The following is a 26879-nucleotide window of genomic DNA, read 5'->3' on the forward strand; positions in this document are numbered from 1 at the left end:
CAATTCTTTCCATTACACGACTCGTGCTCTATTACGTTTGAAAAAGCCAAAAAAATATCTCACCATTGGAAAAAGCGTTGAAAAATTGTCGGCGAAAATTTCGAATCTCCGGCTAACAGTTGTAAGTGTACGAGTAACGATACGCGTAAAATTTATTTTTCCGAACAAAAGTTCACTAACATTTATTTATTCGTGATTATTTATGGTGCGGCTGTCAGCTATAATACAGTGACGGCGCATTACACAAGGATATTATATCGAATATCGTAATACATGGAGATTAAAACTAGTGGGGATAATCATTGTTTCATATTTACTTGTTCGGTATAAATTAATGTGAAGTGTTACGGAGTGCGCTCATAAAAAATGTAAATTCGCTCGGCTTTATTGCAGCGCTCGTTTGAAATATGGCTTTAAACGCACTTTTTATTTGTCACCGTTTCTCTTGATATCGCCGCATTTTGAAGAGCTATTTAAAATTATATTACGTTCTATTAAACAGTGGTGGATTAGTTTATTCTTTAATTTATGTGCCATAAAGGTATAAAATGAATTATGTATTGCGTTCCCTCTATGAAATAGAAAAAACGCAACCAAATAAAAAGGCGTTCATTGAAAGCAGAAGACCAATAATTTAGTTTTGTAAAAGAAACTCAAACCTTTAATCTACTATCCTAAAAAAAAATCACATACACATTCTTAGTACCTATCTTATATCCTACACCTACATTTACCTGTCCACCAAAGACTTTATCCTATCTTCAACTGGTTCCAACTGGCGGAGGATCCTCTCACATCACACCCCTCACACTTCCTCGTGTTCAACGAGCGATGTACTCAGCAGACCAGAAAGTCACTTAACAACCCATTTTGCCGCTTTCCTTGACAAACTTATAAAGGATTTACCTTCATTTTTAGCATAACTTTTCCTTATCATATGAAATAATATAACATAGAAAATATCATTTATAATAATACTTACATACGATATTTTTGTAATTCGTAAAAGATAAATTACCTGAAATTTTTATGCCAACCAATTTTCCGTTTTATTAATATTATGCAATTATTCATCATAACCGAAAAGTAAACACTAAAACAAACGGATAAACGAAAATTAAATTCTTATCTAAATTGCTCGAGCAAAGTACAAAATCCCCAATAACCGAGGCAATACATCAAGAGCGGATGAAATTAAAAAGTTCATTGTACTGTAGGTACGGTGTACGGTGTACCCTCGTCATAGCGGCTTCAGGCGTTTCTTGACGCCGACCTTCTGGTGGAATAACGTGCCGTTTGTGTTTTGATTGCTGCTTCAAAATGCTAGGCTCAAAGTTCACAAAGCTGATGGTTACTAACAATTACGAGTGTTAGGGAGACGAGTCTTTTGAGTCCTTTTACGTATCTCTTTGTTCTTTATTTCATTTTCGATTATACTGGATGGATGGGAATTTTGGTCGTGGTGAGCTTAAAATTGAAAATGAGCTTGTCAATAATTAGCGATAGCAGAATAAGAATAAGACGCAAGAAATAGGACACATGTTTAGTTTGGAAACGATCAGTTATAATGTTTTTAAAAACATCTGCATCATACACAGGTAAAACTTAACACATATTATACATATCTAGAAAAAAAAATGTAATAAAAAATCAATATAATAGATGCTTATTTATTTTAAATATAAACAGTTTTATAAGTCGTCTCCCACTTCCCCACATAAAGTATTGAATAATATTCTATGTACTTAACCGTCGAAGCCTCCGACCTACATACTATAAGTAGTTTACGACACCCAACTTTGCCCGTAAAACTTACAAGTGAGAACTTAATTATGCTAATAGGTTTTAGGTCGCTTCAAACGCTGTTTTTCCTACTGTGATTTAGTATCAATGTTATGTGTTCGTATCAGAAATAGTATACTAGGGATTAAGAAGCCTTTCATAAGAAAATGTTTTAACCGTGACGAAAAGTACACTGCTTTTCCAATAAAAATTAACGCGCATAATCGATATTTTCAGTTAATATGAAAATGGGTTTCATAGGAAGGCTGGTATTTAATCATGTTTTTAAGTTTTAAGAACTCTACAATATCTTCTCTACTATTATTAAAGTGAAACTTTTATTACATCGTCTCAAACTTTTTGGTCTGTGTAGCGCATATCGCGTGTATCGCGGCTGCCGAGTAGTATACCTACTCGGCAGCCGTCACGCGACATGCGCTACACAAAGCAGTGTTCGGAACCGTTCGAACAGTTTCACTTTTACCGTGGTTTCATAAAACCACACAACATTTGACAAAGCCCCAAAACAAATGACCAATGCTAGCGTAGTTTTTTGCAAAAAGCAAATGTCTCTCTAGATATTCTGTAGCTATAGAAGCAGACCTTGTTGACATATTCAGCTTTGTTTGAAACTAGCGTCAGGACCTCAGCCAATATAACCGCACAGAATTCCTAATCCCACTTTCAGTAGCATTTTCCCAACTCACTTGCGAGGTTTATTTTATTTTTCAATGAAAATACGTGTGTTACTTACTAAAGCGTCCAACATCACGTAATTTTCTCATAAAAGAGATAACCTTTCACACAATTGCGTCATTCTCACCTTTGAAATTAATTAAATTGAACGTGAAGGGCGAGCTAATGGCGCTCTCGAAAAATACACACAAATCGTCGTTAGTTTCAATTCATTTATGTTAATAAATGTTGCCCTCATTACGTCCGCTGCAGCGAAAAACAACAACGTAACTTTCATTTATTAATACACCTTTTAATGCAAATTACAAATACTTTTTATTTTTATTTAACTCGGTTTTGTAACCAGTTCATCTAGAGTTTAATATTCAGAAATCTCAAGCTTGGATCTCTCGAATTAGATCAAAAATATTACAAGAATGTTATATCTGCCACGTTCTCGTGAAATCTACACCCTACTTACACACAATATTGTAGGTGCGGCTATCAATATATTATGGCTACAATATTATATGTATATTCAGACTAGGCTCTTAGTTAAACGCCTGATTGAATTTGCATAATATAATATGTAGAGCTGGTGTCTCTGTCAGCCAGTCTTGCGCCTGACTTCCACCCTCGCGTCGGTTTTCTTTATATTATAGACTTGTATGCAATAAAATGTAAAATATTACCGATTACAATAATATTATTATGTATGTATTATACATTATATTAGTATTAAGTAATAAGGGAGTCTTGCACGCCTATTTTAGCATTCATAATATATTCCTGTGTGGCTGTGTAGTTAACTGTTTTCGACTTGATCGAGATAAAGATTAAAATAATTATTTTAATTAGAATGTAACGTAGCTCTATGTTCTTAGATAGTAAAAATTGTATAACATAGACAAAGTGATGCACCGTAAAATACTTGTAAATTCTTTAATGTATTTTCACAAATGGGAAATAAGAAGATTAAGCTTTTATAATTCAGTATACATAATATATTCAAATAAAATACAACTATATGAGTACATAATATAATAACCAATACAACAACAAATGTAGATACCGCAAAGGAATGCCCGCCCTATAATTTTCTATTCCGAACATTCAAAACTTTGCCGAACTCGCAATATAATTTCTTTTGGGCGGTTTAATAAAAAATAATGTTCATTATAACGGGCGGCATAAATAAAAACTTTTTAAATAACTGTCTTCGTGACTAGAGCGATGTATACACCTGTCGGCCAGTCGGCGAGTGTCGGCGAGTGTCGGCAACATGTCAGGAACAGCAATAAAACACTCGGATGTACAGATTGTATCGCGTTTGTAATTAATTTATTTCGCTTCGCAGCCTACAATGCAGAACAGCAAGGGCACAAGGCATAGGCGATTGCGATTTTCTTTTTCACACCTTGTTTATTGTTCTTCATGTAAAATTATCTAATTGGCATAAATATAAAGACTAAAGATATTAAAGAAAAACAAGAAGTACCTATTAATATTGAAAGTACTTATAAATATTTTAAAAGCATTATAGTCGAAGAGAAGGATTTCTTTTAAGGAACATACATGTTCATAAAAATTATACCATTATAAATTCCCGCTGTACTATTATTCTAAACATAAATAAAACCGAATTGACGATCATTTCAATTAATTTCCTTGAATGTAGAGTGTAATATATCCTCCTTCTTTTTTTTCCAAAACTGAATCATAAACTTCATTCTAGAACATTCGACCTTTTCCACTTGAAAGTTCGCTTCACACTATAAAGTACGTGCTACAATTCAGTTGTATAAATATCCCCGCCCCCACTCGCAAGTCGCAGCAGAAACAGGCTTTCCCGCGCAAACTCTGAGATTTATTGCGCCGCGAATTAGCAAGGCAATAAAGTTTTTCATGCATTACAACTTCCTTCTTGCCTTGCCCCGAATTGATAGTCGTTTTTTAAAATATTTTCCTTATTGGTTTTTCTTTGTAAGTTTTCTCATATATCTCGCGGAAAGATTATAATTTATTGTTGGAACATAATAATACGGAATGAGATATACAAAAACGTTATCAACATAAATCTTGTACAAAAAATCTCCAATATTCGTTTTTAAATATGTATTGTGTTTGTGAATCAATCGTGAATTCATACTTAATTATTTAGTTTTTCATTAATTGTTATTTAGTTTAATGGCTTATTAATAAAAAAAACAGATTAAGTATGATAATATAATTTATTTTGAAACATAGTTCAAAAAATATTTCATATTATTTTTAAATCACTGCAGTTTTGTTTTAATTTTGAATACAGCGCCATCTACCAACAAATAAGAAGACTGCTGCTTGCTATGGTTCTTGTTATCAGACAGCGTTTTTTCTATTCCACGCTAGATGGCGGGGTTTAGAAATTCATGGTTTCATCCTGTTTTTAATTTTCGTAGATCAAAAAATCCTGCAAAATAACAGTAGAACCTAATTAATACATTATTATTAACTATTTCTCAGTGTTTTAAGATTAATGATACAATGTACAGTAGGCATTATAACAATATTATCTGTAATTTTTTTTTTTTTTTTTTATGTTAGGATTAGGCAAGCATTTGACCATCGCTTCGCCTGATGGAAAGCGACAAGCGTGGTCTAGGATGGAGCATGTTTGCCTAATAAGTGTCTATTCACATTTCTCTTGAATAAATCCAGATTGTAGTTTCTGGGAAAAACGGAAGCCGGAAGATTGTTCCACTCCTCTAGTACGCATAAGAAAAGAAGAAGCGAATCGCTTAGTGCGTATGGGTGGGATGTCGATGACATAAGGGTGGAGACCGGCCCGGCGTCGAGTCCCTCGATGATAAAAAGGAGAAGCTGGCAACAGGTTATGCAGTTCTTCAGCACATTCGCCGTGAAAGATTCTGTAAAAAACCGCCAAACTGGCTACGCTCCGACGATGTTCCAGACTATGCAGTTTGCATGTGGTTAAGGATTCATTTGCAATGAGTCTAATCGCTCGTTTTTCGATGGAGTCCAAAGCGTTGAGTTGATATTTAGCTGCACCTGCCCAAAGATGAGAGCAGTACTCCACACCGGAGCGAACCTGGGGCCTTAGACAAAGTAACAACTACAAAAGGATAACGAAGTTAGAAATCGCAAAAATGTATGGGATTGACATTAGATAGACCACGTGATCTAACGCGGCGTATGTCAATCCCATACATTTTTGCGATTTCTAACTTCGTTATCGTTTTGTAATTGTTACTTTGTCTACAGGCCCAGGGCTTTGTAAAGGTTTAAGAGCTGTTCCGGTGTGAAGAACTCCCTCACCTTAGAAAGTATTCCGAGCTTCTTAGCTGCAACTTGTACTTTGGACTCAATGAAGCTCTTGAAATTCAGGCTAGAAGAGAGTGTTAGGCCTAGAAGCTCCAGCTCATTGGATAAATTTAAGGACACATCCTGAAAACTGGGTGTTAGACCGAAACCAGTGCGCTTAGCTGTAATACAATGTAATAAGTGCAAAACACACAAATCACAATGCACAGGCATGCGATGTTTATTTTAGACATTGTCCCATATCAAATGCCTATTGCCTATACATATATATGCCGTATCGTTAACCGGGCAATAATACTTTTTATGGCATCTATACAATATGTGTAGGTATAGAAGTTAAATGAAGGTAATTTATCCGAGTGCACTGTTGATATTGAAGAAAACCTTATGTAAGACGGAAAAGCTTTGAAAAGCAACGAAAGGTATGTTTTACCAAATCCTGTTCCACTGTATTACATCTATTATTATAAATTATGCAAAAAATAATTGGAATTGAATGTTTTCATGATCGACAAGATAACACTATGGAATTAAATACAGCTTCCACCTTCGAGAAAATAACTGACCAGTTCGAAAATAAGCGTCCATTTTGTTGTTATCATCCTTATAATAAAACTAGCTATGTCCCGCGGTTTTACCCGCAGTGCTCCGCTCCCGTTGGTCATAGCGTGATGATATATAGCCTATAGCCTTTCTTGATAAATGGGCTATCTAAAACCGAAAGAATTTTTCAAATCGGGCCAGTAGTTCCTGAGATTAGCGCGTTCAAACAAACAAACAAACTATTCAGCTTTATAATATTTAGAAATATAAATGCATTGGCCATCGAAGCTTACAATAAGGAAGCAAGTGCCGATAACCGCGGCCTTGTAGCGCACGTCGAGCGGTGGCAGCAGCAGCACGAAGTTGTCGCGCTCGCTGTGCCCGCGCGTCAGCCCGTTCCACCGCTTGCAAATGGCGCCGATACGCTTCTTATCCGTGGAATATAGCTGGAATTGTGGTCCACAATTTTTGGGTTATGTCTTTAACTGGAAAACAGCTTATAAAGCAAATATTGTTGAGCTGGGTGTTTTTGGAAACATGATTTAACTCTTGGTCAATAAGTTAGATAAATTATATTATGGTCAAATTATATCATGGTGTATCATTAAGTAATGATCTAAGATTATGGTACATGCTATTGTATATAATATTTAATAATAGTTAAACGACTATGAATAAAAAATATGTATTAAATAATGTCTGCAATAAAAATCTTCAATATCCATTTTCATTTGTCAAAAACAAATCATCTCAAATCAGGTATCAAAATAAGGAAAAAAGTTCAAAATTTTTATGTATTGCTATTTCCTACTCACTAGTTACGTACCTCAAAATCGCACTCGGACGTGGTAGACACGGGCCCTTTGACGCGTATCACCGGCTTGTCGTTCACATCGTTGATAGAGAGCACGGGCTTGAAGAAAGTGACCTCCTTGCGCACGATGGCCACGGCCTGTCCGCACACGGACACGTCCATTTTGTCCTGTCCCAGCGTGTAAGGGCGACGGAGTTTTATCACCTGGAAGGGGAAATTACCTAGATAAGTATTAAATAAATATTACACTACTACAATTTTTATTAGTGACTAGTGTATGATTGGAATGAAAAGGGTATTGATTTTTTGTTCGTTTGTACTGGATAATTTATAGTGAAGGCTTGAAGTACCTACTCTACTTTGAATGTTAAGTAAGTATCTTACCGAACATTAATATGATTAATATTAATCAAAAACAGATACGTGACCATTGCTTATTATGAATGATTTAGGTGATATTGGACAAGCGTAAAGGTATCACAGAGACACGCTGAATGTTCAAACGCCTCGCTTTTTGAGAATTCTTTCAGCATTAGAAAGCTGTAGGTATATGTGTAATGTATTACCTATTCTTGAGGGAAAAAGACTATATTATTATTACCAGATCCCCGCTGCTATTATAGGTATACAAACGTCGTATTTTAAGACAAGGCCTAATCTTAATAGCTTAGTACTAAAAGCTCGTTGTTCCGCCCGCACACACGAGTGCCAAACAAAAAGGAGCAAATATGAAATTTAACACGTTAAAAGGTTACATTAAGCGAACACTTATACGAAACTCGTGCCAATTACCAAGGTCGCATATACGTTACTGTATCTCTTCTAATGTTTGTATAAAAAAAAGTATTTCCCTATAGCAAATAAACAATAATTACTATAAGTCGCATAATATAGACGAGAAGGAGAAGATTAAAAATTAAACCAGAAAAAAGCAGAAATTGAACATGAGTTATAGTAATAATTTCGTAATCAGGATAAAAGTATCATAGTCGTATAACAATCACTTCATATTTAACATGGTTCTAATCTGAAGGGAACATCAGCTCACGAAATAATATAATGACCCATTCATGTAGCAGCTAAATATAAAATGGAAAAATGAATTTTCATATGGTAACTATTAAAATTGTCAGAAAGTTGTCCCAGAAATATTGATCTTTGTTTCCTTTGAGACTTAGTTAAAATCTTTATCAAATTAAACCATCTAATTTATTATAGACCTATCGGCTATTTTATACCTTATGCGAATTAATATAGGCTATTACCTACTATAATATCATTATATCGAGTATGCATAATAAAACATACAGACTGTTTCAAAATATACGGATTTTTTTAATATCCCGCAGCATGGTCATGAAAACAGTTTCAGTAATAAAATCACCATAAATATCACACGCAAGGGTTGAACTTTGGGGAATTACAATCAAAGTATTCTTGCTGCAAAATAATTATAGCACAGTAGCACTTGAAACTTTTATTTTCATTAATAACAACAGAAAGAGATGTTTAATCTGCAAGGTTATATTTTGATGAAAAATAATACCTATTATGTTTTTACCACGACTTTACTTATACGTATGTTGAAGTGTTATCTTTATCACAATACAGATTTGTGAAGAGTTTTTTACGTGTTTTCTTACTTCAAAATCTGCGTTACTTACAATTTAACGCAACTAAGAACACAAGAACACAAGGAAAAGCTCCAAGCGTTTCTAACTTACTTCCCTATCATCAGTGTCATACACATCGATCTCGAAGGACCTGCTCTTCCCGGATAGAACCTTGTCCAATATCCCGGAGTCTTCCTTCGCGTATAATAGGACCTCGCCATCAGGACTGGTGACCACGTATTTGCTGCTGGGGTAGGCTTTGGTCTTGTCGCGTATCACCACACGGTCCAGGGAATTTAGTTTCTCCAACCCTGGAGATTAAATGGTTTAATAATTTAAGAATTGTCTAAGAAGAAAAATTCTTTACAATTTTTTTTCAGGAGGAAGAAAGGGAACCCCGCATACGATTACTGACGAAACTAGTATAATTAAATAATAATATATTAGCAATGTTTCTTCAGAACTTTTCTAATTTAGCAAATAAATATGCGAATGTTTTGAAATGTTTCGCGAAACATCGACGGGTAGTCTAAAGATTTTTTAAGTTATGAGGTGCAAGCTAAATAAATAAAGCTTGTTGAAGCGCACATGTGATAGTTAACGGTATTTATTTTATAAACTTGTATACTCTGTACAATTCTTGCATTGAAAACTGATTTTGTAGCTATTTGCATTTACAGAATTAACCTCTGAAATCAGATCTATTTTAATAATAAAAGAATCATAGGAGCTTATTTTTTCAAACCTAAATAATTATAGTTTATAATGCTTTGCGTGCTTTGAAACATTCAAATAAGGAAATATTAGTTGTTAAGATTATAATAATTGCTAAAAATACAATGTTTTATTACCATTCTTGTCAAGGTTAACATTATACATATTGTATGTTGTAGCAGCAACCATACCATATGTATATAAATAAGTTATTTCCCATTTATTTATACTTAAATGGACGAATTAGTAAATTCGATATAATTTTCATTATTAATTAAAACTTACCTTTATAATCCGAGCTGTTATTCTCCGTCATCTTTGTGCTTTAACTTGCTATGAAGCGTATAAGTATTTCAAAATAGTTTTATTTCAACACATTTACCAGATTTAGCACTAATTGTCCAAATGTCCAATCACTATTATTACTTATTACAGAGTACGTATGTATACAGATTTATCTTATACAGTTAAATTATTTTTCTTGGGCAGGAAATACAGATATGCCTAGATGCGATAGTTAATCGTATTGTTTTTGATTTTTTGTACAATGTAGAGTGTTCATTATATTGTCCTATTTTATTTTGTTTGTGGCAAGTTCGTATCACATAAAATAATATACCTACTTTTTATAGACATCTGTATTCGTGAGGGTTACTCTTAGTTGTGATTAAGTTTATCTTCGTTAGTTCAGAGAGTATTTCCACGTAACTTGATAATTATTCTAAAAGTTCTTAGGTAACGAAAACACTAACTCAATTTCATCTTACGAAAGGCTTATAAATTGGAAGGTTATTAGTATATTGTGATTTTAATGTACGGTGTTTAAGTGTAGGAGTTTAGTGAAATGTTTCTTGTACATAACTTACAACACTGCGGTTTCATCAAAATCTGTTGAGTAGTTTTGGTGTTATTCAGTAACAAACATCTCTACATTCAAACTTTCGTATTTATAATATTAGTAAGATTTTATATAACTGTTATAGATACAGCTGCTAAATCTTACAGAACTAAACGAAACTGCAATCTAATAATTAAACAAGTTAATTTAGCCAGAGTTTAAAATCGGTTTAGTTTTATTTACGCAATATTTTACCGAAGTATTTCACGTTTGTGTATTTGTTTATTTTCTGTATGTTTTTATTGATCGCCCACATCCGTTAAAGATTTCGTTCGAATGGCGTTGCTATCAAAACACTAATGAACTTATGGTAAAATATTACATTTTAGCCCAGTTTTAAAATAAACTAACAAAATCTATTTTTATTGTCGACTATTTAATATGGACTTTGTTGTTATTGTTGATAGAAGTCTTTGATAAATACCTACTATTCGCGCCGTAATTTCCCGGATATAGTGAAGTTAACAAATTAAATATTATAAGCTTAAAATAAGGTTTTAATTTATTTTTTGGATAATATTTTGAATCAAATCCCTGATAAAAAAAATTAAAGAAATCCTATATAAATGAACGCATACAAAGCCTTGAATATCAATGAACTCATTTCTATGATAGTTGGACATAATATAATGGAAATATGCCTTTTCGTAGACTTATACCTACTTTTATGTATTATATCTTTCAGGATTTTTCCAAAATATTGGAATTTGCATAAAAAATCGCGAATTAAGTCTAAGAGAAATAAAATCTTTGTTCCTTGTTAAAAAAGTCAATTATATCCGTGAAAACTTTCTTAAATCGGTCCCGTAATCTCAGTCACTTTATAAAAGGAATTATGTAATCTTTGGAGTATTTTTATTGCAAAGAAAAACACAACATTTCGAAACTTTAGTATTAATTACATGCTGGCAAATGTTTAACATCTAATATCTATATATGAAAATATAGAGTTTTGATATTTTTTTTATACTTAGTTGTAGTAATTATTAATTAATATAAACATTAACTAATATAAAATATTATTAAATACTATTATTCATTACTATTATTACTACTTGCTCACTATTATTCACTACATGCCAACAAATCATAAATAATAATTATCTCTTTTGTAAGTGAAGTCAAGTGTATCTCAATATACTTATAAGTTGTAATTGGTACGTACTGCAAAATAAGGAAATTAATGGAAATGAAATTTTAAATATTTATCATTAATAAGTATCTAGTAAAAAATTGGTTTTTCACCTATTTAAATAACTTTTTACCCTTTTATTCACCGACTTTAATACCACTTACTATCACATCAAGACATATAAAAATATAATAAATAAACCAATCACTTAATACGGTTAATAATAAATAATGAATGAAAGTTGAAAAGCTCGCTTCAACCAGACGAAGGTAAGCTCAGAGCTACGACTGAGCGACGCGCGTAGGTTCGTAGCCTCGCCGAAATTGTTAGGGGGAGTGCATACGCTTTGAATTGATGTGATTTAAAATAGAAGTAGATAGTAAATATTGTATGTAATTATTTTATATTGTTTACTAAATTATATAAAGTTTGTGGGGTTTATTATTGTTAAGTATTATCAGAAGGATAGTTTTAACTTTTAAGTATCTAATTAAATTAGATTAATTTTTATTTATGCAGCATCTTCGATCGTCGTCATCATGTTATTGGTTTAATAGATATTAATCACTATCACTACATAGTATAAAATAAAGTCGCTTTCTCTGTCCCTATGTCCCTTTGTATGCTTAAATCTTTAAACCTACGCAACGGATTTTGATGCGGTTTTTTTAATGGATAGAGTGATTCAAGAGGAAGGTTTTAGTAGGTATATAATTTATTAGGTTTTAGACAAAGCGGGCGAAGCCGCGGGCGGTAATCTAGTTTATGTATATAACTGAAATAACACTTAAAATATTCTGTAATTTTTACTTCAATGTAAATCTCTTACAGACTATAATCAAATACTAACCTATGAATAGCTACATTGGTTAATCATAATTTCAAAACAAAGCGAGTGTTGTTCTTATTTGTCAGTGATATACACTCTTTCTTTTATATAGTCGGTTAAAATCGACTAATTGTGCTCTTGGCCTTACCGGGTAGTAACTAGAAACAGTAAAATATCGGTTACGTTGGGTTAGGCTCTGTGAAAACAAACGACGCAGTTGGTTTAAGGGTTTAATGCTATCTACTCAGAGATACTATTATAATGATTGGAAAATTTAGAACAAAAGTTACTTTTTTTTAATGTAGAGTGATTTGGTATGGACTTTTTATGTATACGATAAGTATATACATAGTACATAGCTTGATTATTACTTACTTCAATTTCCGTAACAAAAATGTTACAATGAAAAACAGGATGTAAAACATGAATATTTATTAAAAGTATGATGTAATAAAACATTTGTTATTATTGACGTATTTTATTTATTTAGGGCCGATTTTTCAATGCTTGGATAAAACTTATCCGTCCAATAAAGTATTACACGATAATATTAAAATGTCACGTAAACTGTCAAATACGGGCAATTAGAATACGTTTTTAAAATGGTAGTTTTATACATTATTCGACGAATAAGTTTTATGCAAGCATTGAAAAATCGGGCCTTAATCGCATTAAACATGAAATTAAAGTGAAAGTTAACTCGTATTATGTACATATGAAAAACTATGTTTTTCAGATAACCTTCATTTCATTCGAAACAATAGATGTATGTATAGTATGAACTATGAAGTAAATTTTCACAGTAAATACCATGTAAATACCTATAAAAGCCATAATGTAGAGTAAAAGAGTAAGTATGCATCTAATATAAATCTTTTGTAACCACATTCTACAAATAAAGATTTGATTGAATATTGCGTGAAGGATATTAATAAATCCACAGATTGGAATATGATAATGCGTTATTATTCATAGTTCCTCAGGCTGTCTGTCTGTTATTCTCTCCAAGGTCTCTGATGGACGTCTACAGAGATATTATTGACAAGTTATCTGCACCTCATCAACGTTTGGAATGCTTTTGAAGAGTGCGTGTGGTCGAAGATGATTCATATTTGATGTTTGGTGATTGTCGAATAGTATATTTATGTAGATGATGTGTGATGTGATGAAAATATCTGTATATGAGTGGTTGTAATTTGTAGGAAAAGGGTGATAACTTTAGATAGAGCCATGGTAGAGTCGGTATAAAATTATAAAGACAATATTTAATAATGAATATCGGCTGCTTAGGTTCATTATAGGTAGGTATTCTTTGGTTTATCTTATCAAAAGTTCATATTTATCAATCGTTATGCCCTAAAAATTATTTGTTTGAACAAAGCAAGCCTAGGAGTGTCTGTTTTTAACATTGAAATAACCGAATTTACTAAATGCATATGGAGTATACAAAAATATAAGTATAATAAAAAATTTGTAATTATAACATTATTTGTTCCGTGAACTGATATTATTTTCTTTATTTCTTTCAATGTTTTACAGGAAAAATTAATAAACTCAATAGGCATTTTAATAAATATGCATACTGGTTAAACAGGGTTAAACAATGAAACAACGCTATTGTTGAAAGGTATTTTATTTATTAACTAATAACAAACTTACATAAAAATATTCTAATCAGTCTAAGATTTTATAAATAAAGAACTAATTTTTATACAGATTATGCCTTGTCGTTGCTCTTATCTTGGATCGGGATATTTCTTTCAGGCAATGGTTCTGATCTGAAAGCGACCAACTTCAACTTCCCTTTATCCAGATGACATTCCACGCGTTCTGGCGGGAAACCTTCGGGCAACAGGAACCTCCTTTCGAAGTGACTCCTCGTCCAACCGTCCTCACGCTTAACCTCCTTCTTTCCTTCAACCATTATTTCGTTGCCAACGGTTTTCACCTGAATCTGCTCTGGGGTGAAATTCTGTACGTCCAAATGCACTTCCACCTTCTTCCCATCCATTTTTACCTCTGAATCGGAGTAAACTCCTTCAATTCCATGGTGTTCATTTTCCAACGGCGCTGTCACTTGTCGCATATATTTTACAGGATCACGGAAGAACGGGTCCTTCGCAAATACCGCGAAGGGGTCTTCCAAAACTCTCATAAACGGATCTCGGTACGTGAGATTCCTCAAATGCCGCAACCAGTACGGAACTAGAGACATTTTGCTTAATTTCTTCGATTATCGCTCTTTTAACGCGTCAATGTTTATTTATCAACTGACGCAACACACAGAAGCCGGCTTTTATATACCCTAGCGATGAGCGCTATCTGTCGTCTAGAAGCGACACCATAAATCGCGAAATTTCTAGTTAAAACACGAATTTTCTTCACAAACAGAGACATCTATTGCTTAATAGAACAACTAATTAATTTTTATATTGAGAATAGAGCCCTCTGGTGGGTGGTAGTAGACTTAAAATGTATAAGCCATAGCGATGGGCGCCATCTATCGTCTAGAAGCGGCACAATTATTCGCGAAATTTCCAGTAAAATCAGGAATTTCTTATCGAATAGTGCTATCTATCGGCTAATTGAATAAATAATTTAATTTTGTGATTGATTATATTGCCCTCTGGTGAATGCTGAAATACTGTACATGTTTATTAAAGATACATCTACTGTCGAATAGTAAAACTAAAAATGTAAACAAAATACAAATTGTCAATTGTATGAGGGCATTTTCACAAAAATGTATACCCCCCTGATTTTCAACTGTCCCTCGAATTCATTAAATTCTATATAATGAAGTAGTTGCCAGAATTATTTATATATGTTATCAAAGTGATTATACGTATACAATATTTTGTTTTTTTAACAAAAACTATGACAAAATCTAAAATAAAGTTAAGTTAATTATAAATAACAATCGAAAAATGGGTAATTTTACGCTGTCCCCTGCTTACTCTTACGCGTTTATTACATTATTTCTTAACTTTTTTGTAAGAAAGGTACCATCTTTTAAGGTTTTATTTGGTCCAGGATAATCAGTTACTGTGATAATAGTTAAAATATAATAACCTTATATAACAAAATAAAAGATAAAAAAATAAAAAAGAAAATCAAAAAAATTGTCCTTCCCGGAACATTCAGTTGTGTCACCGATTTTCTAAAAAGAAAATTACTGTGGTTCAAATAGTTTTGCATTACTGTCAACACCATAGCTACTGCTATGCAACTTATCAGGTTAGAAGCCGTCAGGGTCAAAAAACTGCTTAGAAGGAGTGCACGCGTGTTTGCAAGCCGCAGGGACCAAATTCTTCATTCAGGTATGTGACCATATTTTGGCTTATTTCTATCTATTTATCTTGTAGTATTTAGTTAATTTTGTTTTAAATGTTTTTATATGTAAGTTGATCAAAAGTTTTGATGAATATAAGTGTTGTGGTTATATTTTAAACCGTTTTTATTACTAGAGGATTATCAAATGTGACTTCCGCTGTGTGACTATTTGAGCGGTCACATATACGCTGAACGAAAAGTCACAACATGCCTGAACACATAAAGCAATGTTTACATGGCGATTTTCTTGAGCTATAAAAATATTTTTCTAAGACATTTTTGACTGAGTAGGAAACTACGGCAAAAAGTAGATTTCAAAAATAAAAATTATTTCCCCATACAAATCGCAACAGCTGATTGATCATTTTGCATGAGGAAGTAAAATTTTTTTTTGAGGAAAAAAAAAAGAAGCATTATGCAGAAAAAGAAACAAAATAAGCCAGCAGAACTAAGAATCTAGACAATGTGCCTTGTATAACAACGAAAGATAATAATGGAACAAAAATTAATTTTTTTCACGATATTTTTCATTGTTTTTTTTTTTTATTTACAGATTAACCTTCGTGTTTGCAGCGTCCACTGAAACAAGATTTTTTTTATCAAATATGGTGATTGAGATTATTTAAGGTTAATAATAAACGAATCACGAAGACTGATTATCGACTGATTAATTTGATTAGTGCCAATATAAAACATAAAAGAGACTTCTTATTCTTGAATTTTGATAGTAATTTACCCTTTAGATAAATAATAATAATGTGATGGCTTAAGCCCGAACTGATTGTGATAATTTAGTTTGAAGTTAAGTTAAGTTTATAATTATATTTATTATGTGTGCCTGCGTACTTTTTTTTCGCCATGTAAACGCACCCTTTCCCTTTTTAGGTATTCGGTTGTGTGACTGTCCCTATATTACGGAGCTGAATTTTTTAAATATTTCAGTAGATTTTACATTTAATGCCCTTCAAATCAGTCTCTTTAATGGAGAATAATACATAAGTGTAATATTTGTTGCCTTTTCTCTAAAAAAGTATCTAACATTTTAAATGTAAAGATAATAATGACAGTTGAAGTACCAGAGTCACAATACTGAATATACTATTGTTTTTTTTAATTAGCTTAGATCCAAAAGTTGGGAATAGTGAGTGTTTAAAATATACAAAATAACGATTTTAAGTTAATAAATAAACAATATCTAAAAATTCTTATATTTTGCACTGTTTTTCCAGCTACTGAATATAGTCACACAACTGATATAAAATTGCGAGACTTTCCATTGTGTCCTATTATTTTTACAGTTTTCTCATTTTAAACCCATCATATTATATGTTTTCTTGAAGTATATTGAATTTCCGTTTTAAAGAGACCAAAAAAAGTTTAAAATATAATACTATCAAAAAAAATATATTTTTCAAGGAGGGGGTACATTTTTGTGAAAATGCCCATGAATCATACTACTAATAGCACAGAATGGCATTAGGCCGCATGTATTGTCTAATTAAAACTTCGCGTTAGGGCCGGCGCCCACTGCCGGCACGGCACGGCATGGCACGGCAGAGCATCCCGCGGCGTGCAATGGCATCCCGCGGCATGCCGTGGCATCCTGCTAAAAGCCCCACTAATGCTGCATAAGTTTCAACCTTATTTCAACTAGCTAGCAATCATAATTCCTCGACCCCAAAGCAAGACACGTCATGCCGCCGCATCCTGCGGCGTGCCGTGTCATGCTGCAGCATCCTGCGATACGTCGCGGCATCGTGGCATCGAAATAAAGTAACTTGAATTCTAAACTGATTGAAATAAGATTCAAAATAACTTCATTAGTAATAAAATCCTCTGCCCTGCCATGCCACGCCGTGCCGGCAGTGGGCGCCGGCCCTTAGTGTAATTTTGAGACAGCCGATAAAAAAAAAATTCCTAACGTTCCTATTGCACTTTTTTATTTATTGTACTTTAGTTAATGAGATAATTTCTATAATTTTTATTTATTTATATTCAATAGTTATGGATACTTCTTATTCCTGGCGATGTCCTTATTTTATATTTTTGTAGTATATTAGTGAGGGTACACACAAATAATGTCACCGATCGTATGTCAGTTTTGTTGTGTCAAATAAAAGTGATTGCATCATCCTTGTGTTTTAATATAAATTGAGCCTCAAATACCATAATTGGCGACGAGGAAATAGTAATTCACACGTGAAAAAGTACAAAGAATACAGTGAAATATGTCTTTTGTTGGAAATGCATCATTTGGCAGCAATCTCACATTCGACCACCGCGCGCAAGAATGGAGTATATTCATTAGTCGATTTAAGCAGTATTGCACGGCTAACAGCATTGATGAAAATACAGACAAAGCCGGGGTGAAGCGCCGCGCGTTGTTGTTGACAGCGTTGGTAGAAGACACTTATCGCGTCGCTAAAGATTTAGTATTTCCTTCGGATTTAGAAAACATCGAGTACGCCACACTCGTACAGAAGTTAAACGATCATTTTATCTCGAAGAGAAGTAGTTTTGCTGAAAGATATTTGTTTTATAAGGCTGAACAAAGACCGGGGGAAGATTTAACTGAATGGGCGGCGCGAGTACGACATTTAGCGCAACACTGTGGCTTCAAGGGCGCATTGGACACAGCACTACGTGATAGATTTGTATTGGGTCTAGTAAATGCCAAAGAAAAAGAAAAGTTATTCGCTGAGAATATCGATAATTTGTCTTTCAACAAGGCGTTGGAGATGGCATTAAGCGTGCAGTGTGCCCGCTTGGCATTGCAAAGTGCTGATTCGGCATCATCGGCGAGTTTGCAGCCGGGAGTTGAACGAGGTCCGGTTGGTGTGTTCGCCGTCCGTCCCGGCGCCCCCGGGAGGGCGGCCCGGGGCCCCAGCTTCAGTGAGAAAGTGTTATGTGTAGTGTGCGGTGGTAAAGGCCATTCAAAAGAGCAGTGTCGTTTTAAAAGTTATAGTTGTAATAAGTGCGGTAAACATGGGCATTTACAATGAGTTTGTAACGTTAATGTTAAGCGTAATAATTATGTAGAAATGCACGGCGAGGACTCTGAAGTTGGTGAGTTATTTAATATTAAATGTTTAAATGGAGAACCTATGCGTCTTTCGGTGTTGTTGGATTCGTTAAAGTTTATTTGTGAAATCGACAGCGGTAGTGCAGTATCCGTTTTGCCATATCTTATTTATGAAAAATATTTTAAACGTAAACTGTTGTTACAACCGAGTAGTGTGGTGTTTAATTGTTATAACGGGACTAGAATTAACCCATTGGGTTATATTTGTATGAACGTTACCTATGATAATATCGTTAAACCGATTAATTTTTTTATTGTAAACACACACAAAAACCAACCGATACTTTTAGGCCGTGATTTTATTTCTATTTTTAGTTTGGAGTTTAGTTCGTGTAACTACAACAGTTTAGAATCAAACGGACTTGCAGATAAGATTTTAAATAAATATTCTGTACTTTTTAGTGATACCTTAGGTACGTTTAATAAATATAAAGTGACTTTAAAAATCAAACCAGGGAGTCAATTGAAATTTTTTAAACCTAGACCGGTGCCGATTCCATTGAAAACTAAAGTGGAGGCGGAATTAAATCGTTTACTTGATTTAGGTATTTTGGAAAAGGTTGATTACTCTGATTTTGCAACACCTATCGTTCCCGTTTTAAAACCCGACGGTAATATAAGAATTTGTGGGGATTTTTCAGTAACTTTAAACAAAGTGCTGTACATCGATAATTATCCGCTGCCTAGAATCGAAGATATTTTTTCTAAATTACACGGAGGGTTAGAATTTTCTAAGCTAGATCTTTCTAGGGCTTACAATCAATTATTATTAGATAATTCCAAAGAATTGACATGTATCAACACTCATTTGGGTCTCTTTCGATACAATAGACTGGTTTTTGGTTTATCGAACGCTCCGTGCATTTTTCAGCGTACTATGGATCAGTTATTGGTGGGTATTGAGGGAGTTTGCGTCTTTTTGGACGATATTTTGATAACGGGTCCTACAAAAGCATTGCATTTGCAGAGATTAGAGCTGGTTTTGAGTAGATTGCAGGATGCGGGTTTACGTGTAAAACGAGAGAAATGTAAATTATTTCAGACGTCTATCGAATATCTCGGTTTCGTCATAGATAAAAACGGTCTACATAAATCAAAACAAAAAGTTGAAGCTATTTTAAACGCAAGTTGCCCAAAGAACGTTAGTGAGTTGAAATCTTTTCTAGGTATGGTAAATTATTATAGATGTTTCATACCAAACACATCGAGTGTTTTGGATCCGTTACATTTGTTACTAAAAAAAGATACAAAATGGTTTTGGGGCCGTGAACAGAATGAGGCGTTTTGTAGAATTAAACAAGAATTATCTTCGGATCGGGTGCTGGCTCACTTCGACCCCGAGCTGTGTACGATAGTGACGGCAGACGCGGGGCCGGCGGGGCTGGGCGCCGTGCTGGCACAGCGGCAGCCGGACGGCGCTGAGCGGGTAGTGGCGTATGCGTCGCGGTCGTTGTCGTCCGCGGAGCGTAATTATGCGCAGATTCAGAAAGAGGCATCTGCTATAGTTTTTGCAATAAAAAAATTCCATCATTATTTGTACGGTCGTACTGTTCCTTTCACCTTACGAACTGATCATAAGCCTTTGTTGTCGATATTTGCATCAAAAAAGGGTATTCCCGAACTCGCTGCGAACCGTTTGCAGCGATATGCGTTGTTTTTATCGGCATACAATTTTAATATCGAATATATTAATAGCAATAACAATGTTGCAGATTTTTTGTCTCGATCGGTTCTAGAAATTCCGTCTGAATCTGAATGTGATTTAAATACAACCGACTCATGTTCATACGTTAATTTTATTGCGAATTTATTTTTAAAACCTATATCTTTTAACGAAATTAAGAGCGCCACTGAAAATGATAATATTTTCATTAAAATTATAAATTTCATTAAGCACGGTTGGCCTAAAAAGCTTGCGGATGTAGATTTAAAACCGTATTTTATGTGTAGAAATGAACTTTCATATGAAGATGGTTGCATTATGCGCGGCCATAAGATTGTAATTCCTACCATTTTACGTGAACGTTTATTGAATGAATTGCATAGTTCTCATTTTGGAATCGTTAAAACTAAGAATGAAGCGCGCACTCGTATGTGGTGGCCTAACATCGATAAACATATTGAGCAAAAAATTGGTTCATGTAGTATTTGCAATGTTTTTCGTAGCAGCCCCCCGCGCGCGCCCCTCGCCCATTGGTCCTACCCCGAGCGTCCTTGGGAGCGCATTCATTTAGATATGTTTTCGTTGAACAATAAAAATTTTTTAGTAGCAGTTGATGCATATTCTAAATGGGTAGAATGTTTTATTATGTCAACGACAGATAGTGAAGCGGTGGTATTGAGAGTCAGTGAAATGTTTAGTAGATTTGGTTTAGTTAAAGTTATAGTGACGGATAATGGAACTAATTTTTGTTCAGCTTATTTTGAAAATTTTTGTCAACGCAATGGAGTAAAACATGTAACCATTGCACCGTACCACCCAGCGTCTAACGGTCAGGCCGAAAATACTGTGAAAACATTTAAACGCAGCATTCAGGTGATTTTAAACGAAGGCAGCTCCAAAATGTTGGTTGATAAATTATACGAATATTTATTTAATTATAGAAATTCGGTTCACTGCACTACCGGTGTCTCTCCCGCAGAGTTGATGTTTGGCCGTAAGTTACGTTGCCGTTTAGATTTACTTTGTGAACGTAGTACGGTGGCTGGTGGCACTTCACCAACCTCAGAGTCTTTGTCAAGTGTCATTAAGGATAATGTTCATGCTAAACAGATTTCACAAAGTAACGCCTATGGGGGTCATCGTAAAATTATATTTAAAACAGGAGATGAAGTTTTGTTTAAACACTATTATAAAAATGGAACCAAACATACTTATAAATTTGGTATAATTAAGAAAAACATTGGCTCAAGGATGTATTTGGTTTATGTACCAGAACAAAATGTCTACGTTCGCAAACATATAGACCAAATTTTGATGTATAAGGGTTCTAAAAAATACAATGAACATGTTTCTGATGATGTGAGTTGCTTCGGGGACTACACTTCTAATGAGGTGACTGAATCTTCAGTTCCTGGGGAACATGTTACGGAACAAGATCCACCGCAATTGCAGGGGGTTCCTCATGATTCAAACGTCTTGTCATCGCCAGCTTCTCAACAAGAACAGGTAGAGGAGGAGAGGAGTGAGTCGGTACCAGTTGGCTCAGATTCTGAAGGAAGCTCTGTCACTACTAGCGTGAGTTCTCCTTCCGCCCCTATAGACCCCCGGAGTGACGATCAGTTGACACCTCGTAGATATCCTTTGCGTATACGTAAAAAACGTAAATTTTTGTAATACCTAGTCATTAAGTTGTAACTAAAGGTGGAGGGATTGTAGTATATTAGTGAGGGTACACACAAATAATGTCACCGATCGTATGTCAGTTTTGTTGTGTCAAATAAAAGTGATTGCATCATCCTTGTGTTTTAATATAAATTGAGCCTCAAATACCATAATTTTATATTTAAATTAAGTATTAAATTTATTTATTTTACCGAATATGATAATGCAGGTACCTTATTGTAAATAGGTACATTATCTTTACCTAGTTACCTACTAGTTACTACTAGATGAATATATTGCACAACATTTTAACAATGCCCATTACTAAAGATGATGAAATACGGCAATGTTCTTACATTAAGATATTTCAGTAAATAAAAATTGCCAATCATTTTGGCGGTATAACAGCTTCATCTGCTTTATATTTTTTTCACAGACAGTTAATAATCTAAATAATTTTATTTACTTGTAAGTATATAAGTACAGAAGTTAATAGTATATTCATAAAATTATCTTCTTTAACAAGTGGAGTACAAAATTATAACTATATGTAGTTAGTTACATAATATATTATATGTAAATATAATAAAAGTTCTAAATTACTTATAAAAAAATATTAAGCACATAAGGTAGATGTACCATATTACGTAAGTGTACGAAATTCCGTAAGTTTTCGGTTTAGGCCTAAAAATAAGAAAACTTCTAATTGTATCAAAAAGTTATAAAATTATCTATTATGTGTGTACAGTAGAGCATCTTTTACACGCGTTAAAAAGAACTGTAACCATCATCGGCTCAGTTGTCACGTCTCCCTCGGTCTGTCTGCGCCAAACCGCCATAACTTGTAGTGGGTGTGTTGCGTACGCGTAAGCTACCGCGCGGATTTTCATAAGGATATTGTGAGTGATATGTAAGTATTTTCATAACTCAGTAATGTAATTATTTTTAAGGGTTTTAAAACAAACTGATTGATTACCGTTTCAAGTTACTTCATTTAGTTTTTAGCGAGTAAATTGAAATTTTCTGATTGCCGCAATTACCTACCCCAAAAACCAACCGTGTCCCTTATTACGTATTAATTACGGAATAGAGGAAAGGAAGGTGATTTTGTTTTTTGTAATTTGTCAGGAACGAGATGAGATAAGTAAACTAAAAAAGCTGTTACAGGTCTAATATATAACATAGTTTCTTGGAATCAAATTACGTATTACGATTTTATTTCTCTATGTTATGAAATACGTGTGTATAGAGAAAACAATTTTTTACTTTCAACAGATTCGTCACAAATAACGTCGGTACAAAATCATTTAATTTGTTTAATTTACTTGTATCTTCCAATATATTTTTTGGTAACTATTACTAGTATGATTGCATTCCTATACAATTCAAGTCATTTTATGTTGTTAAGAAGAGTTACTCGTTAGAAATTTATGTTAATGTGACTACCGCAATTACCTACACTGTTTTTGGCTGTGTCTCTTATTACGGTAGATATAAAAGTACCTGAGTGAGCTATTGCATTTTAATTTTTTTTCAGGTCGAAATGTCAAACAAAAAGTACTCCAACGAGGACCGCGCCAAAGCTTTAGAGGATATAACAAGTGATAACAGCTGTAATCGGTGTACATACATAAAAAAAAAATACCGGCCGAATTGATAACCTCCTCCTTTTTTTTTTGAAGTCGGTTAAAAAATGGAACCATGACCATATATCGTGCATCTAAGGTATATAACATACCCAATCAGACCTTGCATGACAAAATTAATAAAAAATACAAAAAACGAGTCAGTAGGAGCTCCAACAGTCCTGTCATCGATAGAAGAAGGTTTGTTAGTAAAATGGGTACCTACCTAAAAATTTTAATAAACTGTTTTCCTACAGTAAAAAAAAGTTGTTTTATTTAGAACTCGTCACATTAAATTTATGTTTAATATTTCATGTAATCCTGCTGATAAACGGCATTTTTCTGCTTATGCCGGAATTACCAGCACCCATTTACGGAATTACCTGGAAAGTCAAATTTTATACCGTAATAACGGACATTTACAAGGTCCAGAAAAATTACATTTACTTTTATAAAATAGTTTAAATACAGTAGTGTTACATATCAATCTCTTATCTGAAAACCTCTTTTTACGACTAAACTAACTTCAATTCGCAATTCTTTCCTGCTTTATTGGAAATTGCTAGGAAAGTTAAGAATGCCTTAGTACTCCGGAATTACGTACATTTACCTTAAATAGGTACATTATATTATACAGTACCCATACAAATATTCATTGACATGATTAATTATCCAGTAGACTAGTAAGGTATGTAGGTACATATAGTATTTTCTTTGATTTACTATTAGTATTCTACATTTAGAAATTAAAGACTTTAACAGATTTTAAGCTTGATTTCTTCATTATAATAATATTATTGGCCGACGGCCAACATTTCGAACACTTTATAGCGAGTGTTGTCACAGGGAGACTCTTTGACTGAAAGTCTTTCCTAAAAGTAAGTATGTATAACATTATAAATATACTAAGTATTTATAATTAATTGTGAAAAAAGCAAAAGAACGTAAATTTCGCATTAAGGTTGTTTTCTTCCTTTAAAATTTTTACACTAATTGTTACTAAGCTTGTTACCAATTTCAAAGGATCGTAAGGTAATCATCATTAATCTTCTTATATATAAAAATGAATCGCAAAATGTGTTGGTAAGCGCATAACTCGAGAACGGCTGAACCGATTTCGATAATTCTTTTTTTATTATATACCTTGAAGTACGAGGATGGTTCTTATGTAGAGAAAACGTAAATATTATGTACCACGGGCGAAGCCGGGGCGGACCGCTAGTGATAAATAATATTATGACATGTTGACTTTTTTATTCTTTAAGTATCATTTTTAGGCATATTTTCTAAGTAATTTGTCGTACGTTTTTAGCTTAATATACCCATATTTAGCATTTTCTGTGATAACTGTAATGGTTCGAACCAGTTTTCATTGTGTAAATTGAAAAGCCAAAGAATCGTTATTCAAAATAATACGTGTTCATGCTACCTATATTTTGTTATTTTTGAATGGTGATTCAATTCTTTAGTACATTTTACACGTCTTTGACACAATATGATTAATTTATATCCTGCTTTATAGGTATGAAGAATTAAGATATCTACATGAAAATATATGAAGTCAATATTAGATCTTACTCCTGATATACCTACCTACATAGCTAAGAAAGGTAAATCAATTAGTTACTATTATTCGTTGTAAAGTTTCGGTAAGTACCTATAAATAGGTACCTACGTAATAAAGTACCTGTTGTTTAAAACGCCTACTTTTATAGACCCACACAAACATGAAAAAGGTTTTAAAAAACACGAACCTAACCTAACCCACCCCCTTATCCAAACCAAAAATTTCTGATTACGAATTTTCGGCATATTACAAAATGCCGACCGTTTGTAAACGGCGAAATATTATAATTTGCCTGCTACATACCTATATAGGTACATATTATCTCATCTTCGAATTTTGAAGACACATAAGGTACACACATATTAGATATGAATAAGAATTATATTTTTATCATTAACCCCTAATTGCTTACTTATATCCTATTTTAACACACTTACACATCTGTGACGTTTCAAGCAATTTTTAAGCAATGATTGAAAGTTCAAATATCGTAATCATCTATTTATCAGAAATGTTAGAGCAATTTTAAATAACAATCCTGAAATAGAATCGTGCTCACAAGTTTGTGACGTTCATAAATTAACTTCCTGCATATCTATGAATGAGAATATAGAGATTTTTATAAATTGATAATCTAATCAATTACAGCGCATATATTATTGATACACTTATGTAGAGAAGAATCCCATACATAAATACTCTTTTCTATGTGTTTACTGTTTAGTTTCTGTGTCTTGAATTCGTCTCAATAAATTAGAACAAGTAAATTCGTATTTTTATTTATTTATTTATTTATCATTTATTCAGGAAATTATTACAATAAGAATACAATTCTTAAAACTAAACAATTTAAATCTGAGACAAACCAAATTAATTATCACTTAATGTCATTGATAGAGCGCTAGAGTTAAACGTGACGTAGAACATAAGGACAGTAAACTCCCGTTTGGCGTTTATCCGACATGATGCGGACAACGGCCTTTTTGGATAACGTACATTTTGGCTAAACAGAAGTCCTTTATTTTCACCCGTGAAAAACCACAATTTGCATGAAATATGACCATGTAGGTGCGTACAAAAAATGCAAAACCTAGATATAAATAAATGTATAGGATAAGTAATATATTGTTTGGTGGAAAAAAATATTTTGACCACTTAAAAGGACACTAAAATATAGTTGAATATAAGAAAGTACTAGTTACATGTTTTTTAATTGCTGATAAGTTTTTTTTCATTCTTCAGACAAATTCCGCCCTTTGGCAGCTTTGGCTTTGGAAAAAAAGATTTTTCTTATAACATAATCTTTCGATAAAAAATTGGCATTATTATTTCGGATAAAGCGGATCTCGGATAAACAAGAGTTTACTATATGAGTCAGAATATAAACGCTTTTGTATTTAACTCGTCTTTACTAATTAGTCTGTTAATTTTTCATTCAAACGATGGCGAGTTACATAATATTTTTATAGGTAGGTACATTGTAGTAAATTGTACAAAGTATGGTAAGTACTATAAGTAGTTACCTATATTGTAAACGCAATGTCTCAAAAATTATTGAGTGGATTTGGATTGTATACGGGGTGCCACAATAAAGGGCACACAATAAATAACACGTTTTAGATTTTT

At 33.3% G+C, this 26879-nt stretch overlaps 3 protein-coding genes and 1 long non-coding RNA gene across 4 annotated transcripts; 2 read left to right on the forward strand and 2 right to left on the reverse strand.

Annotated features, from left to right (window-relative positions):
* Positions 1-4742: 4742 nt before the first annotated feature.
* On the reverse strand, positions 4743-9861 carry LOC149907369 (phospholipid scramblase 3-like). Its single transcript, XM_090102449.1, has 5 exons — positions 9748-9861; positions 8860-9059; positions 7148-7339; positions 6615-6767; positions 4743-4906 (listed from the first exon to the last, which is right to left on the reverse strand). The coding sequence occupies exons 1-5, from the start codon at positions 9776-9778 to the stop codon at positions 4883-4885; spliced, it is 600 nt and encodes a 199-aa protein (XP_089958575.1). The 5' UTR covers positions 9779-9861; the 3' UTR covers positions 4743-4882.
* Positions 9862-13946: 4085 nt separating this feature from the next.
* On the reverse strand, positions 13947-14577 carry LOC149907370 (heat shock protein Hsp-16.1/Hsp-16.11-like). The gene has a single exon (XM_090103304.1). The coding sequence runs from the start codon at positions 14534-14536 to the stop codon at positions 14039-14041; it is 498 nt and encodes a 165-aa protein (XP_089959430.1). The 5' UTR covers positions 14537-14577; the 3' UTR covers positions 13947-14038.
* A 481-nt stretch (positions 14578-15058) lies between these two features.
* Positions 15059-16491, forward strand: LOC149907371 (uncharacterized). Its single transcript, XR_016456838.1, has 2 exons — positions 15059-15641; positions 16208-16491. It is a non-coding gene; the product is annotated as an uncharacterized LOC149907371 (long non-coding RNA).
* A 1391-nt stretch (positions 16492-17882) lies between these two features.
* On the forward strand, positions 17883-18656 carry LOC149907372 (uncharacterized). The gene has a single exon (XM_090102452.1). It carries the CDS (start codon positions 17883-17885, stop codon positions 18654-18656), a length of 774 nt encoding a protein of 257 aa, XP_089958578.1.
* Positions 18657-26879: the final 8223 nt, after the last annotated feature.

Source organism: Colias eurytheme, chromosome 6, assembly GCF_061535395.1.
Source record: "Colias eurytheme isolate Ceu_HAF_F1 chromosome 6, ilColEury1 Martin Lab GWU primary, whole genome shotgun sequence".
NCBI lineage: Eukaryota > Metazoa > Arthropoda > Insecta > Lepidoptera > Pieridae > Colias > Colias eurytheme.

Coding starts and splice junctions, on each gene's coding strand:
- LOC149907369 (XM_090102449.1), bottom strand. CDS start 9,778: ATGACGGAGAATAACAGCTCGGATTATAAAG. Junction 6,768..7,147: donor CGTCCGAGTGCGATTTTGAG/GTACGTAACTAG, acceptor CCACAATTCCAG/CTATATTCCACGGATAAGAA. Junction 4,907..6,614: donor TCGGCACTTGCTTCCTTATT/GTAAGCTTCGAT, acceptor GTTATTTTGCAG/GATTTTTTGATCTACGAAAA.
- LOC149907370 (XM_090103304.1), bottom strand. CDS start 14,536: ATGTCTCTAGTTCCGTACTGGTTGCGGCATTTGAGGAATCTCACGTAC.
- LOC149907372 (XM_090102452.1), top strand. CDS start 17,883: ATGTCTTTTGTTGGAAATGCATCATTTGGCAGCAATCTCACATTCGAC.